The following is a 26,761-nucleotide window of genomic DNA, read 5'->3' as shown; positions in this document are numbered from 1 at the left end:
TGTGCTTGTAGAAACGTATACAGTTAAGTCTTGTTTTACTCGCTTGGCAGTGATTTGAACGCAAAACGGCTTTGTTTTAAACTTCTTTTAAAACTCGTATTGCAATCGCTACACGTTATTGCTAATAAAGTGATCAGAAATGGGAACGTGATATATTACTTTCTTTCCTCTTTTTTTCTAGTCTACCTTTGTACCTTTGTGCCCTTTTGTGCAGAGCTTATGCATTGCAATCTTTCATTTTATCACACGTGCTTTATTTTTTTTCTTATATTCGCTCATTTTTCTTACTGCCATGCCCACTTCTTTCGTTTCATTCATTCGCAATGCGACACAAGGAATGCAAGCAAAGGAAAAGTTCACCCGTAGATTATCTTTTGTTTTGAGCATAGTAAAAGACTTTACTGTATGCAAAGCACGTAATACATTCAAAACTCGCGGATGTTATTGCTCTTGAATTTTACTGCCTTTAAAGCAGAGGTTTGCAAATCTTACGCTACTGCGGCTCTCCGGGAGAAAACTAATTTTGCTCATCTCGGTCCTTTAAAGTTTGGCAGGAGACTTTTGGCTGGAAGCAAACTCCAAAGGACCCCTTTTTCATAGAGACGAATTGCTGGAATTTGGAATGTAGCCATGGCAACGACTAGACTTCCTTGCATCAATTATATATTGATATTAAGATTATATTAGAAACAACCACAAAAGATCAACGTTTTATTATTGGCCGTAGCGAAGCTACTGATGTAGTTTGCGAAATGGTCTGCTTGCTATGCCCATACCCATCCGCGCAATGAAGGTGGAGATTCGACAGTGCATCAACGAAATTCAGCACACAATGCGTAATGGGCTGGGAAAATTTCGACAAAAGAGTGCGTAAATGTCAGCAAAGCCGTGAAGACCATTTATTTCACACATAACCCTGTCCTGGATACATTGGAATTGCAATAAATAATATTTGCATAATATTAGCCAATGGACAAATCTCAATAATTGAACATGTGTTTGTTTAATCTATGGGAACAAGCGTACATGTTGGTTTACACTTCTCAGTAATTGAACATGTGTTCAATTGTAGCTGGGGCTCATCTTGTGTTACTTTAGCTTAAGAATTTATTTCATTACTATAAGAATATTATAATAATAATAATAAAATTAAAATCATATTAAAGAGTTGCATACAAAGAGAGGAGAATAAACGGACACTTTTTCCTTTTTTGTTGATCTCATACTTTTGGTCGTTCTTCATGGCACCTTAGACCTTAGAGGAAGCTCGTGTCTACTTATAATATTGCGTACGTGGCACGTTACGTGTTCGGGTTCACTTAACACATTTCAGTAATGAGGAATAATTACGTTTCCAAGGGATGGATTTTTGTTAAAGATATCTTGAAAATCAGTATTGTTCGTCAATCCACTAACTCTATTAATGCGTTCTGTTTCATGAATTGATCAAGCTATGCTCTGCTCTCTGTTCTGGTCCCAGCGACATGTATTCGAATCAAGATTTGGCGCCTTTATACCAAGTCACCTATTTATTTATTTGAACCAAGGGCTCTGGATCACTGTCTGCAAATCTTTTTGTTTTACACCATCTTTTTGCCATGTTGGTGAACCTGTTCATTGCCACATCTCCTCTCAAGTCGTGGCGATCGCTTCTCATCACACTTCAAATAATAAAAAAATATAAATTTTAGTTTCTTTCGCGTCAACAGATTCCGTCTCCCCCGATTCGAAACCTCTGCTTTAAAGAGATTACTAAACGCGGTATAGTGCTCTTATTTATGGAGTAGGAACGTCTTCATAAATTCTTTATCAGCGGTTTTTTTTTTTTTGTTGTTATGGCAAAAAGACGGTCGTTTCACTTTTATAAAATTCATTCATTTGTATTTTGATAAGAGATTTTCGTTGCGCTTGCACGCACTATCTCTTCAAATACTATAATAAATTTAATCTTCGTCCCGATGGCAAACACCATCAGGGCCGTAATGATAGGAACTCTTGCGACAAGCACACATATTTGGAAGGAAGCAATAACCCAAGCGACCACAATCTCTGCGAAGACAAAATTTTTCTTTATTACTTCATATCTTCATGTAGATATAAACGTAATATTTACTGTTTACACTCTGGCATGCATAACTGGCCGAATGGCTTTTGCTGATACTTATAGCCCTGAAAACAAGTGCACGCTCCGTCTTTATCACAATTACCATAAAGACAACGACTGAAACACATAGAAAATCATTTCCATTTCTGATATCTGATAAATAACTTCAGCTTTGCCATCTCACCCCAAACATTTATCCTTAACCGAGGATAATTTTCTGCATTTTTGCCTCAATTTATCAAAAAATGTACTTTTTCCCGGACATAAGCATAATTGTGGACCGGCGCAATAGCCTCCAGCTTCTTTGCAGCCTGGTAAACATTCCCGACTGCATATTAAACCTTTTTCACCCGAAGTCATGTAGAAGTTTTCGCAAGGACAGACGCCGTCTTCGAAGCAAATATCGTTAATACACTTTAAAGGACAACGAGATACACAATGTCGCGTATTCACAATCAACATTTCATAATCGGAACACCACGAAGTGGAAGGATTCAAGTTCAAAGCCACGCTTAAGACTCGAACAATAAGATGAAAGGCTACAATGTGTATAGTTGTAGTTAATCCAAAAGACATTTTAATTTATTATAGCGAAAAATTTTAATCACGTGTTTATACGTAGATAGCGGATCTTTTAAAGTACAAATATGGGTGAGGTTTGACGTGTTAATTAAATTGCTTTTTCAGTGATAGCGAAAGTTTTATATACGCATGCAGAGGCGGAATAATCAAAAACCAAAAAATGGGCCGCAAAATGGGATAATTTTTATAGAAATTTTTTATTATTATTTAAAGTCGTTAATGCGCTATTCAAGAAAATAGAAACATTGCCTGGTGTGTAAGTGGAGGGAAGTATAGCAAGAAAAAACGATTATTCACCATTACAGCACTTACAGCACGCTACAGTTGTTCATATAAGGGCTTTCAAAGTAAAGTAATCGACAATTTGGTCCGATCCGAACAATTTTCAGAAGTGTTCGTTCTCGCGTCAGTTTATCAAACTTCATCAATATATTTCAAAAATTGCGACCTGCACGTTGAACAAAAGAAACCAAAAAAAAAAAAAAAAACATGAGGACGGACCGACAGACGGTCAGACAAGCTTAGATCAATTCAGAGTGGTTTTGAATCGATCTTCAGTGCGCTGCATACTTTCTGGGTGTTGCATATACCCACTCAATCTTAATATCCGTTTGTATCCCAAAAATTCTCATTAAAATGAGGAAAATCGCGTTCTTTAGAAAGTGAAGGCCTCGAATGTTTGATTATGCTGATGGGTCTAGTCTGTCGCGGTGATCGAAACTGCGAAAAGAATTTGTTTTCTGATTATAGTTTTTCTGACTTTGTATTAACGTTGGCACCTCGGAGGAGTAGTCGCAAAAAACCCCTCGACATTCAATTATGCTACAAAACAAGATTGTGGAGTCACGGACGTAGCAAAGAAAGAAATGCCTTGATTTGTGACGCCTCTGCGATATTGCTCAGTGTATGTCTATAAGTCTGGCCGTGTGTTTATTTTATGTCATTTTTATTTATTTATCGATTAGTAACCAATTTATCAATTAGACCACTGTATGTGCCCAGTAACTACGGCAATGAAGGTATGTCAAGTTTTTATCCCAAGTTTAACATCCACAAACACACATTAGCGTGGATAACATTTTCGAGTGTCACTTTGAAAATCTTCATTGTTTAAGGCATGAGGCAGATGAAAATTCATTGCTTTCTTAATAAAAAGATTGCATTGAAATCTGTGTACACTGCAGAGTTTTGGATGAAGACAAGTCTCATTGTCTCATTGCTTTTTCAAAGAGTTTACAGAAGGAGAAGCGGAAGCAGCTGGAAAAAGAAAAACAGAAATTGAAAAGCACTCCTTTAACTTTCATTGGGTGTCTACTTCGAGAAACTGGAAGTTTCTTTTAAAGCTTATCCATGAGGATTTGCATTTGCATCCCGTTGATAAGCAGTTCATAGAAGACATGGGCTTTTCTGATGATTTCTTTGTACCGTGCAAAGTATTTTATTTATTGTGTACATATTTTGTAAACAAATCTGCAAGGTATGGATATAAACGCTGCCGGATAGATTAGATTATAAGCTCGTATGTTTTCAAAGCTCTACCGCCCTTGATATTTGAACCCGCGATCATTGAATTATTAGTCGCTACCCTTTGCCTAATCGATCACTCACGCGGAGTAAGGTATTCTTCAAATAATTTGTTTCACTTAGTTCATAAAAAGTTTGTCTTAATCGATGAAAAGCGTGACTGTCATATTGGTATACCCGGGTTCAATTTCTAATATGATAGACCATACTTCATTTATTATTCACGTCTGAATTCTCTATCGGTAAAGGCATATATGTATACATGCGCAGGAGCGACATGCAGAATCGCGACTATCAAGTCACGGTTCGCGGGTTCAAATCTTATTACGGTAGAGCATACTTGGTTGTAGCTGTAGAGAATGCCAAGTTGGCAAAGGCGTAGTAGTGCTTACCAACCCTTGTCCCCTTTATTTTTTTAATCGAGAACCCAATAGCCCTACAAAAGAAGTCGGCGAACTTTCTTTAGCGATTACTATTAACTCGATAAAAAATAAGAACCTCGCGGCGACATGTTAGCCAGAAACGAGGGGTCCAGGAAGTACGTTATCTTGATTTTGTTGAGAAATTGTGCGAAAAACCATCACAGTCGGCGAACATTCATAATCCTGATGCAAAATTAAGAATTATTTTGTTATAAATCGGATCGCAATGTAGTAAATATAGTAATTCAAGATGAAGGAGCGAAGATTTGAGAAACGTGCCCTCGGCAATGCAATTACCCCCCGTGCTTAGCTCACTTTCTCGCCTTTGTTTAATGGCGCTAAGGTATTGTATGTAAAATACATGATAATTTCGCGCTATTTAAAAATAAACAAAATGATTAGGAAAATTGAATATAAATAGAAATAATAAACATAAGTACATAACGAAATAATGTCCGTTACGTTTACAAGAATACAAAAACTATTTATTCTGCAACACATATATATATAGTCGGAGAAAGTCTAGAATATAAAAGGCAAGTTATATGTCTTAAAAGGATGAAGAAGAGCGTTTATAGACAGGGGGGTTCACCGATCGTGGTATCACAACGAAATTATAATTTTCTAATAGAAGCTTAGAAGACACATTACAAACTCTTTATAAGGAGGTCCGTAGCCTATACTCTTTCGCCAACACTCGCATACATCCACAAACATTACCTGATAGTTAGGAGCAATAAAATTTTTTGTTTTTTTTTTTTTTGATTTGCGATTATTATATAGGGTGTTCCAAAAGTTAAGCAAGATTTTGAATTAATTTTTAATTATTGTTCTTATAATTAGTTTAGTCACCAATGGATCCTGAAGAAGTCTTCTCCCCCAATCTGCTGTTGTGGACAAAATCTTACTATAAAGCACATTCTCTGCGACTGCCTCAACTTTTCCTTGGCTAGAAGAATTGCATTTGGAACGATTAACCCTTTGAACATTCTACAATCAGCTTCAGAACAGAATATCAATTCAATATTTTACTTTATTAATACTACTAAGCTTATTATCTAATATCCATTTATTTAAATTAGAGCCGATAGCCTGTGTTGCTAGTGCTCAATGTCTTTTTTTTAGTCTAAGAATTCAATTCATTAGTCTAAAATTAAAATAATAATAATAATAATAATAGTTTAGTCAGAAAAATCAACGTACATAGGATAGGGCGCCTTGTGTAGAATAGTTCATCGTGCAAATGATCTCCACGGCACAGCAGTGGTAGTAGCACAAAAGCACCTATGCAGAAATTGAATTGTTTCACGGGATCTATGACATGTGGCACCGTGCCGATGAAACCGCTCGCAACAATAACGTTCAACTTGCAATTATTTCCTCTCAATTTTTGTTCAGCGGTAAAGTCTTTTTTTTTTTTTTCTTTAAAGTGATCCATCAATTAGTGGATGTCACCTGTCACGATAACACTTGCCGAACAGGCACGCACTCACAAATCTAGGTCGTTCCCTATTTCTTTCTCAAACAAGACAGAATGTTTTAAACTAATTTGTACACTACTTGATTGAAGATGTATTGTCTGCCTAAAAATGGATTCATTTTAGAATGAATATCGTAGACAGCGCGATTAATTTTTCTTAATAGTATGCGCGATATGGGGATCAAAGGAGAGAGCTTGGAGAGTAGAATGCGAAAGGCATAGTGGTGGGTATCCGAGATTCGGCTTCCGCTGAATATAACTTTCTTACTTGTTTTTAATTTTTTTTTTTTTTTTTTTTTACTTATGAAGAAATAGATATCCATTAAAAATGTTTTAATAGATCTTCATCTGTCCTCTACAATCAATTTATTCTTCACCCACCACACAAGCAACCTACGCATCACGAAAAGAAAGGCTGCGTGTATTTGAAACCACACAATGAGAGAAAGAGAACAGATTCGCTTAACGGAGTACTCGAGCAAACATTTTCGATGGTCGCAAATGGTCTTATGCAGACGTAAAGAAGTGATATTTTATGGTAAATTGTTAAATATTAAAAAAAGTGTTGTTGTCATTACGTGAATGAGTTTAGAGCTTCCATTGGGATGCTATAAGAAAAATCGCAGAAGTCTTATGACAAAGGTTTGCTTAATTTATGGTGGGTGACGGGAAAACAAAAAGGAGAATACAACTTTAATTAAACTTAACGGTAAATTAAGGCACATGCAAGTGTGGGTGGTAGAGTCGTTAGCATGCATCGGTAATTATGTAACGTAACATGTTATTAGGCATATAAGCCTTAAAAGCGGATCAGCAGCGCATCAACGCATCTATTCGAATGTAATTGAATTTTAATTTCTTTCGGAGAGAATAACAACATGGGCATTGTCTCCCAATAATGAATCGCTCGATCATATGCACAAAGCGAGACTTAACAACAAAAAACAAGGCATTAAAGACAAGAGACAACAACACGAACACAGCACAGCACAGCACAGCACAGCAACACAACAGCGTAACATCGAGCACAACCAAACATCAAACGAAACAAGAAGATAGTGAGAAGCTTTTCTCTCCAACAGTGGAGCTAATGCGCGGGCGCATTGTGATGTAATGTGTTTTTTTGTTTGTTAGCGACAGCGACAGCGGCAGCGGCGGGCGGATTATAATGCGCATAAGACTAACAGCGTCTCTGGGCGAATTACATGCATGTATATAAGAAGTATTTGGATGCATTGTTGTTGTTGGTGTTGCTTCTTTTTAAAAGTTCTCCTCATGTAGCGATAATAAAAAAAAAAAACTCTACTTGCAATAGTGTGGTGCTGCTACGTTGTCTCTTTTCTCGCGTATGCTAGACTTGTCAGTTGTTGTTTGTTGGTCTACTAAACCGGCCGCGGCCGCATATTTGAATAAAGGATAAATAGAAAATTTTATATAAAAAAAAAGTCTCGACGAAGAACATATGCGTAAAAAAACATTAACACAAACCGGAAGTATATTCAAAAGAATTTGAAAAGGAAAAGAGAAAAAATTGAAAAAATAAAAAAACAAAAAAAACAAAAAAAAACACGAATCTGGTTAGTAAGCTGTAATCTATTATTATTATTATTATTATTACACACATGCGTGTGTTCATGTAAACCTGCGATATGTGTGTGCGTGTTATTTATCACTGTTTATTTGTAATTATCAGTCTCAACTTAAAAGAGATATCAATGAAAAAACGAAAAGCAATGTTTCGTTTGCACAAATTTAACAGATATTCTTGGTCGCTGATGTGGATCATAATGAATAGTTTTTTCTGTTCTCGCGTCATAAAATTAAGAAAAAACGAAAATAACAAATAAAACATAAAACATATAGCCTGTGTGCGCATTGCATATACTACACGCTTGCTCTCTGTCTGTTTAGCTGTTGGTTTTTGGTTTGCTTCGTTGTGGTTGTTTTTCTGTCTGTTTTTGGATAAATGTTTGGCACTCCAGCCGCTTATTACGCTGCCGCACCCCAAAAGTCTTCGCACTCCGTGTGTGTCTTTCATTTTTTTTTTTTAATTTTAGTTTCTTTTTCTCTTTTTTTTTTTTTTTTTTTTTTTTTTTGCTTAATTTTGGGTTTAGTTTTGTTATTATTGCTTTTTCATGGCCACTACTCGAGGCATAATACCAATAATGCTTTTCAAAGCATTTGAATGTTTTACTATGAGTAGTGCGTGTGAGCGTGTGAATGCTCCTTAACGTTTGGGATAAAAATAGAAAAGCATAACGACATTTATTTAAATGTAGCGTAACCAGAATTCGTTTTGTATTCGCTAGGTACACTTTTTCTTTCATTATTATCTTCATGCAAAGACATGTAAATATTTTGGAGCCCTTTTAAGTTTCACTTTAATTGTGACATGACACGTAAACATTAGCATTAACGCTTTGCATTCTAAATTAGAAAGAATATGTTCAATCATTCATTAGAATCTTTTTAAAAAATATTTATTTTTTTTTGTGCGTACTGTGCGTATCAATTACGTTTATATATTATATTATATATTATTGTATCGCGATAGCGTCATTTGGTGACGATGACATTGATGTTGTTGTTGTTAGTAGTTGCTGGCGCATTGATGTCCCGCGACAATAACAAAGCTTGCATAGTTTCCGTCTCTACGACGGTACCGGTAGTGGTGACGGCGGTGGTCAAATTTTTGTATTCTGCCAGTCGAATGATCATCATCGACAGTGCCAGTTAAATTTTCTCTTATTGGGTGCGGTTCACATGCAACAATGTTTAGATAGTTTTATTTTTATTATTTCGTCATCATTGTGTACAATATTTCTAAACTGGTGTGTTTGCGCGTGTTGGGTTTCATTTTGAATTCTAATCAAATTTTTTGTGATTTTTTCAATTACAACTTGAAAGAAAAGCTTTTCCATCGGCTGCTGTCATAGTCGAAAGCAGGGAGCAATTTCGAAGAATCGCCTTAAGAAATATTTATGAAAATTCTTTTAGGTTTCTTCTAGAATTTTTTTTTTCTGCATACCCTACTCCACGTGCCATACAAGAGTGTATTAGAGGAAGAACTTGAGATAGACCTACTTTTCAATACACCGATACCGAGGAACTAACTCTGAACCGATTTAAGCTTGTCTGTCCTTCTTCCTTTGTTATACTCAATCTACAGGTACAAAATTTTTGAGAAATTTTGATGAAATTCGGTGCAGCAGCATTCTTTGGCGCAAGGACGAACGCTGTTGAAAGTAGTCAGAATCGTACCGTTTTGTCAATCATTTCCTGTGTGCCACCTTGTTTGGAAAACTCGTTACATGAACAACTATGGGGAGGGTATAGGGCGTGTAATGATGAGCTGTGTGGTTGCCATAGAGTTTTTACAAGCATTTTGAAAAAAAAATTAATTTGAATGGGATCAAACCTTAAGTCGAACGACTGCAGTTGAACGGGTCAGCATTTCTTAAAGTTCAGATTTCCTGGCCTAAGGTTATTTTGCTAACTTGTGTCCAATTACGTCCTGGGATTGTGTACAAAGAATTAGTCGCTATCGTTCGACACAATAACGCGATTTACCCTAATTCGTAGTGAGTATAAATGCAAAAATTTCAGGAAATTCTGGAGAAATATTACCAATATTAAGATATTAGGAAATCTTCCATACAGTTTGTTATAATAGTTCATGTTGTGTTGTGTTGCGCCCCAGTGTAGTTGTCATTTCGAGCAAAAAAGGCATTTCAGCTTAAGAGCTAGCAGAGTTTACGGAGCATATGAAATCTTTTACCTGCAAATCCATCTAGTGATCTGCAAAAACACCTTAAGAAAAATTACCCCAAATTTTTGCAAAACGCCATTTTCGAACAAGCTCCGAGGAATTTTATACACTCTGACCATGCATTTCCATAACTACGTAAATCGTGTTCAAAGAACAATCAATTCAAATTTAGTTCGTAACAATCAGAACATGGGGAGAATCATAGCAGTGTCTGTTTTTTAGACATCTTGGCTAGCTGTGTTCATCAGCATGTAACCTCTTCGAGATCTGTGAGACGTTGGACTTTGTTCACAACAACTCTCGTACAGCTGCCAAATTTTTCAGTTCTTTCTATCTAAGCGAAAATAATATATTCAATCTGATAACGCTGCCATGTTCTGTCGGCCATACGGATGTACACAAGATTCACAAGTCACAAGTTGATACTTTGCATTATTCGTCGAACTGGGTTGAGAAATGATAGCGAGCATAATTTAAACAGACTCAACAGTACTAACATTATGATATTTAACTGTCCCAGCCCTTAAACGTTCCTCTCTGCCAACGTTCGTGTCAGTGGCACTCAAATTATTCTATTTAGCCAGATACCTTAGCTATATCTTAAGTTCTCCTTGAATTTCAGCCTTCAGCTTCAATGATCTCAATATCATTTATTGATTCAATGATATCAATACCTTGTATGCCAGTTCTAGGATGAAATTTACCCAAAATCCTAAAATTAGGTCGATCGGTACTTCTTCTACGCTACAATACTATATTTCTTCAAAATCCCCATAGTATTGTTTTAATATTAAATGTTTATGTATGTGTAAGCATATTTTTGATCATTGAATGTTGTCCAAGTCGTAATCTTTTATAGTTCAGAAATTTTGAATCCAAAGCTGAGGACAGTCTCCCTGTATCAAGCATCTTTATGAACTCGACATGAATACATAGCAATGTCTCTCGTGCCTGTACAAGTTTAATCATTTCGCCTACAATTTATAAGTGGTATGATGTATGCCTGTTATATACCAGGCCGTGTTGTGACTGCAACTGTATGAATATGAAAGATTAACATGACGATTATCTTGCAATGCAGCGATAAAAAACAACCTTACATTTATTTACTAACAGTAAGTTTAGAGCACTAAGGCAAACTTTCAATGTATCTGTTACGAAAAGGTCGTAGCAATACATTGGAGACTTTATTCTAAAAATTTTGTGAAATGTTAAAAGGAGGGCTCAAGTTTCTCAGTTTTCTCATACAAGATTTACTTAAATGCATTGAACTAGGAAGAAGTCTTCTTTTCTTCTCCATGCAAATAAGTTCCTCCCCTTTCTTTCTTTCTTACGATGTGTACCTTGTGTACATTGCCAGCTACTACGAGATACTCCTCTACGGTTGGCAGATCTTTAAAAAAACGTAAAGAATCGTACTTAGTGGAAGGGAAAAAAAGACTATTACTGGCCACTTTTGACTATGTAGCCGCTCGTGCCTCCTATAACGGATTAACACACCTCTTCTGTTCTTCTTTGGTTGTTATTACAATTTTTTTTTCCTGCGACCATTAACTTAGGAGACGGTTATAGGAAGAATGGGTTGAAGAAAAGGAGTAGTGTTTGTGAACGTTCGGCTTGAAAATGGGGACATCAGGTACGGCTGGAAAGACCACTGCTGGCTTTTTCAAAGTTGGGCAATACGGTTAAAAAACGACGATATAGTTAAGCCCTGAACGAGCTGAGAGAGACATATACACATGTTGATGGATTTAACTGGTTGATGTGTCTCTTCTATCTCCGGGGAAACTTGTTCTGAATGTGGTTGTGTATACGTGCACCTCAGTTCTTATCGAGAGCTCTGCACGCATTTCCGTCCGTAGCTGAGCCTCTTGGCATATGTAGTCGAGGGCTTCCAACTAAAGTCGGACAGCTCCTGTCCTCAGATGTGAGTTACATCCTAAATTTTGCCCAGATATAGGTGTAAATAATACGGACATCGGTTGCCGTGAAGTTTTCTTTGCACCGATCTCCGCGGTTGTTCTATCAAGCCGGCACTGCTTCGTATTCCCATGCCGAGAACATCAAGAGGTTCTGATTTTTCTACACTGACACTACTAAAAGAGAGGAGTTGTTCATCACTTTTCCTGTGTGTTAGGAGACAACTTTAGGGTTGGGTTGCGTTATGCCTTGTTGCTGCATAGTTCCTTGCTAAAAGAAAACGAATGACACAAACACCAGGACGAGAAAAAGGGAACGAAAAGAGATCTGTGATACATCTGCATTTAAATAGAGTTCACTTGATGAATATCCGTTGATTCTAACAATTATCGAATGGTTGTCCAAGAAACTGCGTATGAGCCGAGCGAAAATGTTATCAACGCCACACACAATCAGTTGGAAAGCAAGTGCACCATGTACTCTGTCGAATGTCCTGGCGATATATAGGGCAACGGCTTTACTTTACTTTACTTTCGCCAAATTGGCGACTAGCTCGGCTCCCCTTTTCGATGGGGTACGATATTAGGCCAGGATTTATGAAATTACTCTTCTTGGGCAAGCGTGGACATTGACAACCTTGCAGCAAGTTGGAAAAAGGCGAGCATTTGATCTCTACAAATATTACTACGTTTTTTCTTAAACTATATAAGAGTACCGTAAAAATAACGCAAAAAAACTCAAGACCGCACGATCACTTGTTAAAATCTTATAGTACCCCTCTAGTTACATCGAAATGGAGATAGCCCATATTTTATAGGGTTGTGTCTTTCTGTCAAAAAGATGTCTTCAGTAAGCTACGATTTACTGCAAAGTAAGAAAAAACTGAAGAAAACCAAACAGACCAAACAAACCTTTAATTGTAATCACAAAACCAAAAATGTGCATTATTGCTACTGATTGTCATGCCCGGTGACGGTACAAGACTGCAAAGTATGAACCGTTTTACAACAACTTTCAGACACGTAATGCTACCCTACTTTTTGGACATTGCTTTGTTCAGTATAAGGGAGATACATGTGGCAGCTTTTGGTGGTGGCAAATCCTGGTCATAATAATGTAATAACATTTTTCTAACAGCATGCGGCGTCCGTTAAGACACATCAATAAAATGGAGTTTTGTTAATTCCCTATAGGTTTTTATAATGTACTGGGTATATTGCAGTTGTGCTGCAAGTGTGTAGACACACCCTAGGGTGCGTTTTTATGGCATAAAACATGATGTCGTTTTTACTTACGCTTGTCTTTCCTATTTTTGTTTAGTTCTTATAATCACTTTGTTATTCCTCCAATATCGTCAATATTGTCAATTGCCTTAGCAAAGACACGGTCCAAACGTGGAGATAGTTCATCTTTTTAGCAGAGCATATGTTATATAAAATTCAATTGTAATGGAGTGACTCGACGCAATGACAAAAATATTTCTCAAAATGCCAAATAAAAAATCGTAATGATAAAAAATTCGAAGGAAATCCGACAAGGACGGATGCTCCGCTAAATGATGATTCTGCTAAAATGACTTTGATTTCTTTGCAGATTTATAGAAAATGTATTGAGTATTAAGAACTAGACAGCCGACAGATGATTCTTGCTGGCCGATGAAATGTTAACAGCATTTAGTGAAAAGAGAAGAACATATCCTGCACAATGTGCTATATAATCATAACAGGTGGCAGTTTAATATGGTTTTTATTAACTTTAATTGCTGACATGTTAATAGCGTCGGCCATAGTAACACCGAAATGGCTTATAGGACCGGCAGCTTACACCTTCGCAGTCACATCGCAATCTTTGCAACACGAAAATGTGACCAGATCAACAACAATTTCTGAAACGCCAATAACAACAGCCACAACGACAGCGGTGCGTTATCCGTCCGTAGGTATCTATACACGCTGTAAAGCCATGAAAGATATTGGTTTTCATTGCGGGCCATTCGATTTGGACGGATTCGCGACGGATAGCAGTATTTATCCAACCGCGTGGAAAGCATCCATGTTTTTTATATCCCTGGGATTTGTTTTACTTACGTTGACCGTGTTGTGCACTTTGATATCGTGTTGCCGTCAATCGGTATTTGGCAAAAGTATACATAATATGACTGCTTGTGCTCAGGTGATAGCAGGTACGAGAATATAAAAACTTTACTTACATAACATATATATAAATAAGTTTATGTTAATGTGTGTTTTTTCTTTTTAATCAAGGTATTAGTGTTATGCTAGCTTTGTTTTTACATCCCGTGGGTTGGTCGGCTGCACGTGTACAACTCTTGTGCGGACCTGATGCTGAGCCGTTCTACGCGGCCGGTTGTTCAATAGGTAAAGACATTTTTTTTTTTTTTTTTGCGTTTTGCTTGAAATACATTTCCATTTCATTGGCAGGCATATCATTTTATTGCGCCGCTACAGGAATTTTACTCTGTTTTATATGCGCTGGGATTAGTATTAAAGCGGAATCTTCAAATATGCGTTCCCATGTTAAGAGACGCGTCGAGGAGGGTGAACGACTTGTTTGTATTCCATAATATGTAATTGAAGCTACCATGAGTCACAACAACAATAATCATTATATTGTTGCTATCTATAAAAAGAAAAACAGTTGAGATGAACATGTGCGTATATAAATTTTATCAATTTGGGTTAGGATTTGTCATCAGTAGAAATAAAATAATCGAAATCAGCATTTCTCAACTAAAATAAAAATACTCCCAATACAATTTAGTCAAAGATTAGTTGTGCACTTAAACTGTGACGACGATAAGAGATTTTTCGAGAAATTTTCACGAAAAAGTTTTCGAAAATATATTCAAAGATCTTTTAATATTTTCTTTTTTTGCAAAAACAAAACGAAGTGTCTTTTCGAATATTTTCTTGAAATTTTCTAAAGAATAATTTTTCGAAACTTTCTGCAAATAAATTCATTTAAAGTGGTTGCGACAAAAACTTTGGCATTTATTGCGGAGAGGCCTGTTGAAAATATACATAATAATGTAAAAACCAGTCCTCAAATGTTAAAACCGCTCCATGTTAATATGCAAATGCTTTTAAAGTCTACCAAACCTCAATGTGAACCTCTGCAAAGTTTTCGTTAGCTATTTGCTTACAGGTAAATTGCTGATTCCTGAAATACTGAAATTTTCCAACAACTTACAATCAAAGTAAGGATAAAAACAAAAAGAAGTAAATAAATAAAACTTTGTACTTAATTTTAAAGTGATCTGAAACGTGTACGCGAACTTTGAAGTGTAAAAATAAAGGAAATGATTTGCATACGATTGCCTATTATTATTGGATTTCATCCCAATTCTTTTTAGCTTTTCCAACAGTAAATTGAATGGAGAGAGAAAACTCGAAGCTTCGCTTGACATTTGAAGGATATTCAAACACAATGACAAATCATGGCTATAGTAACGTCTCCGAAGGGAGCATATTATAAAACTTTTAAGTCAGATCTACGAATGTAAAAGCTACCAAGACAGTTATAGTGAGGTAAGGTTCATCATGTGTTCGATAATTAAAGGACTTTTTGCACGAACCATGACAGTAGTAATAGCTAAGAATATCTAAGAAAGAAGAAAGACGGAAGGATACATATCGACATCGGATATCGATTTTAACCGCTTATATACCGAATATATGCTTATTCTCAAAGCGGCACAATACATGCAAAACAAATGAGAACGAATCTATGCTTATTCTTAAAGCGGCACAATACATGCAAAACAAATGAGAACGAATCTATGCTTATTCTCAAAGCGGCAAATGGTGTACTTGCTCTTAATTTTGGACAAAAAATTTGTCCCTATTTTGTATGAAAGTTCAATACAAATTCTGAAATTCTCACCTCGCATTCATGTAAAAACCTGTTCAGGGGATTAGACAAAACGAAAAGTTGAACCTAAATAAACCAAAGAAAAAATGCAATTATGAAAAACGAGAAAAGCGAACGAAAAATAGGCTAAGAGGCTAAGGAGGAATAGAAACGCGAATTTCAAAGACAGCGCCATATATGACCCTGACATCAGAATAAAAACTGTCATAAGCCAACATTAAGATGAGAAAGGTTTGTCCTAAACATGAACGTAAGTCTATGATGCAAGAACATGAGCCCAAAAAATTCATAAGGAAGAGTTTCTTTCTACGTTCTACCACCGGTCAGCTCTAATTAAATGCCGCTCAGTGTGGCCGAATTAATTACGATCCGGTCAGGGTAGGGTATGGGCTTTTCCTCTCTCCCTCCTTACTTCTTTTGTGCCACAAGACTTCCTCTGAGCGATTGGTCATTTTCAACCCTTAAATGCATAGAGACGTAATTGCAATCGTTTATGAAGCCACCTTTGCATAGTGCTTTTTTAAACCTTAAATGCATATTGTTGCTAGTTTTATTTTATTTTCAATTTTTTTTTATTCAAATTTTCTTAAAAACTTAACTTAACAATTAAGTGAAACTAGAATGTAGACATTTGGCAGCTGTATGAATTTAAAAGTTTAAAAAACGTGACACGACAACACAACGGAACGTTTCTAAACTACCTAAGTACTAAAAAGTCACTAAAACATTGCAAGAAATTACAACGTAATTGTATCAACGATGGACATGAAGAAAGTTTAACACTACATCTAGAAAAATTAAATTTTTCTACCTGATCTCTGCCCATATATGTTAGTGTTCAACTTATAACTTGCAATTTTCAAGTTATTTTGAGAAAACTTGCTACATTGACGTATTTTAGTTCATGAGCGGAGACTATTGAAACATTTTTACGGTAAATCCCTATATAACTTCTTATTTTAAAAAAATCATTATAGGAAAAAAATTCGAAAATATTGAATCGTTTTACTTCGGTAATTTTTTTTAGTTCTCTTCAATATAAATTACCATCCTCATGAAAAATAAGTCTTTATAAGCTAAAGAATATTAATATTAATCTGACATAAAAAGTAATTGTGCAAAATTTGGACTGATTAAGCCCTTACGTGGAAAAAGGGTCAAATTTTTAATACTTTATGGCGAAAATTGATCTGGAATAAAAATTTGACGTTAGTAAGAAATGTACGAAATTTAGGTCATTTAAGTCAATTGTTTAAATGTCATTCTGTATAAGGCTTCTTGTGAAAAGTAAGCAAACGCTTTTATATAGTAACAGAGTCGAGTATTTAGTTCGTTATGACGAAAAGACAAAGTCTCTGAAAAAAATTTCAATTTTCCTAAATTTCACTTTTCGGGGTAGATCGCTACAAATTTTCCACGCGCTTCTATATGAAGTTTACCGAAAGTGTTTGCGTGAGAACAAAATATCATTTTCAGTATTTTATCACGAAAATAAATAAAGAACAAGATTGGATGATATTTAATGGTTGGAGGAGCTTTGCTCGATTATAGTTTTTTAATTAATGCTTACAAATATTTGAGCCAAATGTCTCTCTTGGCGGTCGAATGTTCTTAGATATTTCTTTATCTATTTTGTATCCTCCACGGGAGCGAAGTTAACCTTTAAAACGAAAGCGTTCTTTTAACTTATTTTATGACTAATCCTTCACCTTCCTTACTAAAGGAAAGTGCTATTACTAATTAGGGAGAAGGTTGAAAAAACTTTTGCTTAAAAGCAATACTGAGTAACCTTCGCAATGCTTTAACATATTGCTTCGAAGGTTTAATTTTGTCTTTACATGAAAAATTGTGAATGCTTTAGCTAAACTTACTTCTGCTTATAGTCCCCATAGACTGCATTTGCATATGGCACTCGTATTTAATTAATTCATTTGTTGTACTTATTTAATTTACATCAACAATTTTTCACCTGCATTTATGAACATTTTGTTTACACACGTAAAGCATGGACTAGGAACCTCAACAACCGTGTCAATCCGATACGTTTGAAAATATTTAACACCTGGAAAATTACTGATGGACAACATTACCCCTAGCTATTGAAAAATAAACGCAGTGTTTAGGTTGCGAGTTGTAGCTACGACCAAAAATCAATTGTAACTAGCGTACGGTCTATCACTGATATTGAATCCTCAATGCCGACTTTGACATCCACAGTTGTTAATTTGGGAAATTTTCTACAGTGAAAATATTTTGCTATTTGAAGTCATTCAAGAAGGAAATTCATCAGACTGCTGTCAAACGAAGTATTTTTTTCCGCCACCGAAGCCCGGGTATAGGATTGTGGTTACGCATTTATTGCCCAGACGTATATATAAACGGCCAGATTGACACTGGGTGAATTGATTAATTATTTTATGCTGGCTGCCAAATAATGCATAATATATATGTAATATAATCTCCATGCACATATGCATATATATAAAATTCAATTTCTATCCATTTGTCTGGCTTTATTTTTACAGTTTTTGAAGTACTAAACGTTTCGAAAATTTTTGGCGAATTAGGACAAATCAAGCGATTAAAAGTGCACATAGATAAGCAATCGATTACGGAGTAGATTTTCCACCTTGCAATTAAACATCATACACAATCTAATAGTAAAAGTAATAATGGACTTTAAATTATTCAAATCGAACGAAACTTTCGTATTTTTTCATACCCTCGATTCCGGGCCCGTTGCAATTTTCAAAAATTATTTTTGTCTACGAGTAGGTAGAAAATTTTGTTAAATATGTTTTAAGCAGTATTGAATATATGGATATTATTACTTTATTAAGATATTGACAACCAAGAAATATTGTTAAAAAGTGCCACAATTACTAGGCGAAATTAGGCGAAGGGAATTTAAAATTCTCGTCTTCAAGTCCGTGGAAACACGTACGCGGTAATAATCACTGGTTAAAAAGAATCTTGTTAGTAACCTATACATATTTATATCATTAATTTCTATCCATCAAAAAATATACGCTTGATTTTAAATAATTGTTTACACACAAACATTAAATCTTTTAACAGATATATTTTATTATTTGAATTTAAAATTGAAGAGGGTTTTGAAAGACTTGCCTTACCTTCTCTTCCCTTTAGGTTTTTTCCCTTTATCCATTTCCTCTTTGCAACCTTTAGCTCTGGGTAAGTAAACGCTATGATTGGTTAATTTTAAGTGAGCAAATAACTTATTTTTCGATTCAAAATTCGCTTGACATATCGCGCAGATATGTAAAGTTTTTTCATGGCTTTCACTATTTGTTAAACCGTTGCTGTGATTAGTTTCTTTTGCTTCGTTTTTTGTAACAGCAGGACTAACGCAAGGAGGAATAGCTGTTTGCTTGGCGGTCTGGTCCTTGCACGCTTTTTGTTTGTTTTTGTTCTTCCTACCTCCTTTTTTATTTGCATTACCCCAGCTTTCGTCAGTATCTGTACCATTTTCATCTTTTTCCAATTCTTCTTCTCCGAATTTGTTCTCGTCATCTTGTCCTTCGAGTGTTATTATTGAAGTTTTCGATTTCTTGGCCCCTTTTTTACCTTTGCGAGATCTGTTTGGCGGTTTCAATTGCTCGTCTGTTAGCTCTACCTCTTCTTCCTCCTTCTTTCTCCCATTATTTTGATGCAAGTTTTCTTCGTTTTGCATTTCAGCCTTTAACTTTCCCAAATTTTCCCTATGTTTCTTACTTGTCTCATGGTTGGCAAAAGCGTTTTCATTTGTGAACGCCCGGTTACAAGCCACACAATATAAATCGTCTACATAATCCTCTGTATTGTCCTCTTCTATAACTATTTCACCATTTAAGCTAGACAGCTCGAGTTCATCATCATCAGTCCCCAGATCGTCTTCGTCATATTCTTCATCACTATATTGCTGCTCTAGTTGTTTTAATTGCTCTTCATAATCGTCATCCTTTTGGGCGTCGCGGCAAAGTCGAACCTCACCTAATTCTTCTTGACGTCTTCGAATCTGTTCCAAACGGTTCTGTTCTTGTTTTTGTCGGTTAAGAGCAGCTCTCTCCTCCAACAAGCGTTTATAGGCCAAAACACGTTTGTCGCGCTTGCGCACAAAAGCCACCAAATTACGAACCTACGAATGAGATTTTAAACCTGAACCCATTACTCATTTAAATTATATTTCCAAATACCTCTTCATTACGTTCTTTTTTGGCTTTTTGTACAACTTTCTTCATATCCTTTTCAATTTCTCTTAATATACGACGATCCTTGATTGCTTTTACATCGTACGGGCATAACCAGACATAAGTTTTCTTGGTACAATAAGCACTCCAATAAGCATAGAAGGGGCCTACTATCTCTTCATAACTGCTTTGAGAATTACCAAACGATGGCACTTTCTCCACTTCCATTTCATCGTTCATAAATTCAGCATCTTCGACAACTATTTGCTGAAACACGTTACTGTATACAGAATAAAAGCCTTTATCATCATCGCCATAACCTTTAAAGCACGATCCCGAAAAATATTGAAAAACATCCAAACAATTGTCTTCGTAATCAGAATTTTTCCCTCTTAATATCTGCTCCCGGTGATTATCATACCAAGCACGCTCTTGCGAATCAGACAAAACATCATAAGCTTGCTGTATTAGTTGAAAACGTTCTTTTGCCTCATCCAAACAATTCAGATTTTTGTCTGGATGCCATTTTAAAGCCAATTTACGATAGGCTGTTTTTATCTCACTTTCACTGGCAATCCGTTCCACGCCGAGCTCTTCATAATAACACTTCATAGTGTTAAGGGGAAAACGACAAATTACTTAAATAACAATTAAATTTTGACGATTCAAGTATATTTTTATAATAAAACAGCTGTATTCTAACATTTGTCCAGAGTTTCTTGCCTATTTATTTGGCTACTCTGTGGGATTATGCGTATGAAGAATGAAGGGAATATTTTCCGCCCTTTTTAAGACGTTTAAATGTTTGCTTACATATTTCAGGTCTGAAATGTTGTTTGTTAGTCTTTTTTCCTGCAGCATAGAATATGTTTTTAAATATTTAATTTTTTTTTCTTTTTTAGTATTATGTTGATTTGAAAATATTTTGATTTTATATTAAATTGCAATGAAAATATGTTAACTTTATATTATTTCAACATCTCACGCAAATCTCTTCTTCTTCCTAAATGTTCAGTTAGTTAACTACACATGATTCGTCGCGTTTTAAAAAACAGTTTTCTTTATTACTTTACATTAATTAGATTCTTATGTTTGTTTTTTGACTCTAATAAACGCAATACTTTCTTGGCGTTTATTATTGCTTTCTTTGTTGTATTGCTGTTATTAGTTAATGATAAATATATTTTTATTAATATTTTTATTTTATTATCATATTAAGTACCTTTGACCCAATAATTCCTTCTTCTTGTTCGTGAAAGAATTAATAACCTGTTACCATATGAAGAGGAAACACGATATTTATGGGTTTCTGGTTTCTGTTACACGTCTAGAGTTTGGATTTGCATGGTTCCTTGTCAGTAATCAGAACTGCTTTTTTAATAATTAGAACTCCCCTTTAACCTTATAACTTATCGGCATATTAGTTTCAGTATTGTCTACTTTGTATTTCTTGTGAAAACATTAGAAAGTGGAGGGAATCCTAAATTAACTGAATCGCGTTCGCGGTTCTTTTCTTTTAATCGGCAAAATTATAAAGTTCTTCGCATTTTTTGCTAGCAGAGCTGCTATTCAGAGTAGGGCACATAATTCCTTAACGATAAGACAAATGTTATTGAAAACCATAAATTGACTTCACGTGCCTTCCATTATGCATTAAAGAGTGTTGGAATTATAATTCGACATAAGGCCGACAATTGTAAACAATTTCGTATGTTTCTTTCCCACCTCCTTTTGAATTCATATGTTTTTCGTATTTTTCTTCCGTACCTCCTTTTGAATTGTAAACAATTTCGTATCTTTGGAGATGCCAATGCTTCACAGAAAAAATATACACCGAATTATCTTCTGACACGAATTTTTTTTAACACGAAATTTGAGTTGACGCGAGTTAAAAGCAGAGCAAAATTCTATTTTATACGAATTGTTTTCTTTTAACACGATTTTCAACATTCTACCGATTTTTTTTATAAATTTTTTTAATTAATTTTTTTGTTGTTGTTTCTATGAATTGTTTCACTCTCACTCCTTACCGATATGCACAGTGTTAGATGTTCATAATTGAGTTAGATTCGATGAGTGGGATTCCCCGAATAATACATAGGGTAAAGACGTAATGTACTTTTTACGCAATTTAGTTTTATTTTTCAAGGTGCAATTGATTTTTTGTAATACATTTAATGAATTAAAATGTGTACGCACGAAATAAATTCTTAAGTAAACTCTAATAAGAATTCTTTAATATTATTTATTGTGCTTGTCAGTTGCATTTTATGTTTGCAAACAACTCGAATTTTTTGGGGGAGGGGGGGCGGGGGGCATCTACCGTGTAAAAACGCGATTAGTCGTATTATTGCATTGTGGAAATTAGTATTAATTATGAAGCTATTAATGGAGGATATTTCATAGAGTAGGACCCGATAGTGTTTTTATTTGGTTTTTTTTAAGTTCAAGCCTTTTTATAGAATAAAGAGCAAGTTTAGCCTAATATTTTACTTCGATCTTTCTGTCATTGAGAATTTCAGATCTGACGATGATCATATGTTGTTCAGTATAATTGCAACAAAGTTCGTGCTTCTCTTTGATGTTAACAGTAAACAAAAAGGAAGTTTCATATGATCAGAAAGTTCTTGCCTTTTTTTATGTTGAAGTGAAGAGAGATAGGCTACGCGACATTTGAAACCGCATATTTATATAAGTTGGTTTTTTTAAGGCCGCTGTCTGCCCTACACGATGGATATTAATTTAAAAAAAATCGGAAATATAGAAATATTTGTATGCGGAAATATTGGTAGATATGCTTTTTTTATGTATTAAAAGTTTGTCAAGGGAACGTAAAAGTAACAATTCATTCCAAAATAAAAAAAACGTAATTCAAAGAAATAAAAAAGTGCTACAAAAATGATCAATTAAGAACAGCCAAAACTAAGTGCTTATCAAATCAAACTTGGCCTCCCTTTTTTTTTTTTTGATTACATATATAATTTACAATCTATCTAAAAATATAAGAAGTAAATGTTATATCAAGATGGGAAAAACAGCAGAGATTATTGTCCTTAAAGGACATGGGGAATGTATCAATACATATATGATCTTTAAATAAGTAAAAAGATGTTATATATATATAGAAACTGATTTCCTAATCGAAAGATATGGGATATGATGATGTCCTTTATTTCATTCGATTCTGAAGAGATAGTGCCAAGCGATTTACCTGATTACTCAGTTTGGCAATCTAGTTTGAGGAAATGTGTTCAATTAGATTTTTATTAAATGGAAAGTCCAGCTAATCATGAACAGTTGTTGTTGCTAACCAACCACGGGACAATAACAGTAAGGCTTTAGGTTGATATTTTTGAAATAATTCAATATTAGAGTTACTGGCTGTTCCCCACGGTTGTATGCCGTAAGAAAATATGTCTCCGAACAAATGCGCGAGATCGGAAATTGTATATAGATGTACATAAATATTAGGCTTTTGGTGCGAATTCGTTATGCTTGTCGGGCTTGAGGTATGACGATCACAGTGTGGAAAAATTTAATACGAGATCGAGCGTAGAGGGGTAAACGAACATTTTAGATGTCTAGGAGTCTAGAAAAAATAGTTACTGAGATTTTGGTTTTTTAGTAATGGACTCTTGAGCTGATTTATTTGAATTTTAAAGTTTATATTGGGAGAGTGAATAATGATCTTCTACCAAATGTGGTCTACAGCACGGCCTAGGGCAGAAGATTCACGATTCTCTAGTCGGTGTTGGCTGGTTTGAATACGTTGTAGGATCTATATATATAGTTACTTACCCTTATATTCGCTTTCTACTTTAACTTAAAAAATTTGATAAGCTATTTACTTTGAATTTCTCTGTTGTTTCTGATCGATCTTCTGATATCTTCTTCTTTGTATAACATCCTAAGTCCTAAGCTTTAGATCCAAGTTCGTTTGTTAGAACTTTAAGCCTAAAGCAAAAGAAGAACTTTGAACTGAAAAAATTGTGTACTTGGACTGTTCACTTTGAACTTTTCTGTGGGTTCCGATCGACGTACTTCTCTTCCAAGGGTTGCTAATTGGGCTGAAGTAATGCTGTGGCCAGGAAAGATTAAATAAATAAATTTTAAATTAACATATTTAAAAGATAGCAGGCAGATAGGCAGAGTTGGATTAATCTTTGATTAGATTTACATTTCGTAGGGAATACGATGAGTACTATCAAGTGGTGCATCTTTCAAAACTATAGTAAGCTTCCTTCGATGCCGAGACGCAGAGGCACATTTTTATTAAGAATTAAAAAAAAATATCAAAATAGTGACACGAAGTCCAATAGATGCCACGGCAATTCCATGGAAAATAAATTACATGCTTGATTTAATCGTTCTTGATTCAATAAATAAATACGCTTTGAAGTATGTTATAGCAGATTTAAATCATACCAAGTCCAGCCAAACCTAAGAGAATTGACTTTGTGGTAAAAACTGTACAGTACGAACTTTTACTTGATTCAAATTCTAATAAATGAAAAAACTTCGATATATGGTATGGCATATCAAATCCATCCAAGCCTAAGAAATTTGATTTTTAGTAAAAGCAGTGTGCAATACAACCGAAATTGACCTCATTTCTGCACTATATTGATAGCGATAGAGCTTAAAAGAAGGAAAGGGTAAGATGGGAGTATACTCATTTAGTAGAGACATTGGAAGTTTCTGCGCGCTGGTTGATATTGAAGATGGGCAAAATCGGCGGGAGTGGAGGGGGCGCAGTGCAGCGTAATCTGAACGCAAATCCATTTTTTTTTTTGATTTTTGCTCGTTCCTCGGCGATTATAAAATTTAGAAGGCTGAAATTTTCCACATTGACTTCACAAAGCATTCTACCCCTTATGTGCAAAGATGGAAAACATCCGCCGCGCCCACACAAACTTATAAAGACTACATTTTGTTTTTGCTCATTTTTTTGAGGTTTTATGCTTTTTTATCATAAGACAAACAAGATCGAATGTTTGAAACTATTTTGTACACTGCTTAAATCAAGACATATTCTCTGCCTAAAAATGGGTTAATTTTAAAATGAATACAATAGACGCAGCTATCACTTCTTTCTTTATAATACTAGCGAGGGTAGTAGGTATGAAATAAAAGAACTTATGGGTAAAATGGAAAGAACATAGTGGTGGATATGCGAGATTCGGCTCCCGTCTAATATGACTTTCTTATATGTTTTGTATTATACAATCAGGATATCACATGCTACTAGTCATCATGCAAAGGAATAACAGAAGAGAAAGCGAAAAAAGGACGGGGAAAGATAGAAAAAGACGATGAAGGTATTTTTTGGACTAAAAAAGGAATAATTTGCTGAATTTCCAACGAGAATAGAAATTCATTTAAATTCGTCTAGCGCTAGAGATGCAAAATGATACTTTCTTATGTGTTAAAGAGATTTTAATTCGCTTGGTTTCTTAAGTAGCTTTACAAACACTTGATACTTCACTAATATCTTTAATATTCAAACGGACATGCTTATCTTATTGGCCATTACGATCGTATATATGAGGAAGTGTTGTAACCTTGCCAGAAAAATCTGTTTTACTTTCTTAGACAGAATGGTATCACGTTGTTTGCATGCTAATGCAATTTTTGTTGGAGATTTATTTCTGTTTACATTACATTTTATTCATGCGAGTGTTTATATACTTGTTCTCTGGAAAATTACCCCCACACTAGACGTTAGTCGTTTGTTGTCACTTTGAATATTCGAAAAACTAACTCTGAAATTCTCTCAGGGGTTGGATGTCAACGCAACAATAACAAATAAAATAATATAAATATGCCTGCACAACAACACATGCTCCAGACAACCAACGAAACGATGACTAGCAGACAGTTAATATATGTATGATTTTTTGTTTTCTTTTTTTCCCTTTTGTTATTGTTGTTGTTGTTTTCTTTTTGCAAATATTGCGCAAGTGCATCATCAGCGATACTGACGATACTGTAAATCGCGTAATAACATAATATAAACAGGAGCCAGCAATAATGTATGAATGCTCTGTGAGTGAGAATGCAGCTCCAGGGAGGACTATTTGTCTGTTTCGCAACTCAGTTGTTTTCAGCACTTGCCTTGAATCAGATACAATTCGGTTAAAATTAACAGTACAGTGAATATAAAAAAAAATAGATATAATTGTGAATATTTAAAGTATATATATACATACACGTAAATATATATGTAAACTCAATGCTGCGGCTACGGGTTATTACTATACATACTTTCACACATGCACTTGTAAAAAGTATAAAGCAAAAAAAAAAAAAATTTAATCCGACGGCGTCTTATTCGGCAAAAGTTTAAAAACAATTTTTTTTTTTTTTTTTGATATAGTTTTGCAAGGTTTTCAAAATATTGTTTTTTCATTTTAAGTAAAAATTTCGCTTTTGCTTGTCTCTCTTTCTTTCTTTTCGCATTAGATAAATTGTAAATCTTTTCATAGATATTTAATAATTCATTTTAATTGTAAACATTTGCAAAATTTATGATATAAACAAATTCCATTTGTATTTCATGCCCATAAGTTTTAAGTTGCACTGAGTTTTGTGCCAAATATATTTATACTGAGGGAAATTGGATTGAAAAAATTCCGATAGAAATTTGTGCATGAAGAAAATTCAATTATGTGAAAATTTTCTACGTAACACCCTTCGTTTTAATAACAACAAAACCGAGAATAACAGCACTAACAACAACAACAACAACCCCTAGTTGGAAATTTCCGGTAAGTCAAACTATGCTCGCTATCGTATGTATGTTAAAAATTTTTAAATATCCATTTATATAAGTATGTATGCATTTCCTAAATTATAAAATATATATATATATATATATAT

The 26,761-nt window shown here is 34.8% G+C and overlaps 4 protein-coding genes across 7 annotated transcripts in view; 2 read left to right on the top strand and 2 right to left on the bottom strand.

Moving 5' to 3' along the window:
* Positions 1-1,689: 1,689 nt before the first annotated feature.
* Positions 1,690-2,680, bottom strand: LOC119636271 (wnt inhibitory factor 1). Its single transcript, XM_038031572.1, has 3 exons — positions 2,289-2,680; positions 2,114-2,221; positions 1,690-2,049 (listed from the first exon to the last, which is right to left on the bottom strand). The coding sequence occupies exons 1-3, from the start codon at positions 2,678-2,680 to the stop codon at positions 1,944-1,946; spliced, it is 606 nt and encodes a 201-aa protein (XP_037887500.1). The 3' UTR covers positions 1,690-1,943.
* A 4,987-nt stretch (positions 2,681-7,667) lies between these two features.
* LOC119636218 (LHFPL tetraspan subfamily member 2a protein) lies at positions 7,668-14,702 on the top strand. Its single transcript, XM_038031468.1, has 4 exons — positions 7,668-7,689; positions 13,395-13,983; positions 14,066-14,179; positions 14,243-14,702. Exons 2-4 carry the CDS (start codon positions 13,506-13,508, stop codon positions 14,383-14,385), a joined length of 735 nt encoding a protein of 244 aa, XP_037887396.1. The 5' UTR covers positions 7,668-7,689; positions 13,395-13,505; the 3' UTR covers positions 14,386-14,702.
* Positions 14,355-20,585, bottom strand: LOC119636217 (dnaJ homolog subfamily C member 21). Its single transcript, XM_038031466.1, has 3 exons — positions 19,889-20,585; positions 18,827-19,830; positions 14,355-14,441 (listed from the first exon to the last, which is right to left on the bottom strand). Exons 1-3 carry the CDS (start codon positions 20,492-20,494, stop codon positions 14,438-14,440), a joined length of 1,614 nt encoding a protein of 537 aa, XP_037887394.1. The 5' UTR covers positions 20,495-20,585; the 3' UTR covers positions 14,355-14,437.
* The window catches only part of LOC119636216, a 23,739-nt gene continuing 11,690 nt past the window's right edge, over positions 14,713-26,761 (top strand). Inside the window, exons 1-2 of one of the 4 annotated variants that reach the window (XM_038031460.1) lie at positions 26,129-26,169; positions 26,450-26,649. The gene's annotated coding sequence lies outside the window, so the exon portion shown is untranslated. Of the gene's footprint in view, positions 14,967-26,073; positions 26,094-26,128; positions 26,170-26,298; positions 26,650-26,761 lie in introns of those variants that run through there. The other 3 variants (XM_038031464.1, XM_038031462.1, XM_038031465.1) reach the window with 3 other exon arrangements.

This window comes from Glossina fuscipes, unplaced genomic scaffold (genome assembly GCF_014805625.2).
Source record: "Glossina fuscipes isolate IAEA_lab_2018 unplaced genomic scaffold, Yale_Gfus_2 28, whole genome shotgun sequence".
NCBI classification, from domain to species: Eukaryota; Metazoa; Arthropoda; class Insecta; order Diptera; family Glossinidae; genus Glossina; species Glossina fuscipes.
This window is presented reverse-complemented; position numbering and strand designations above follow the sequence as displayed.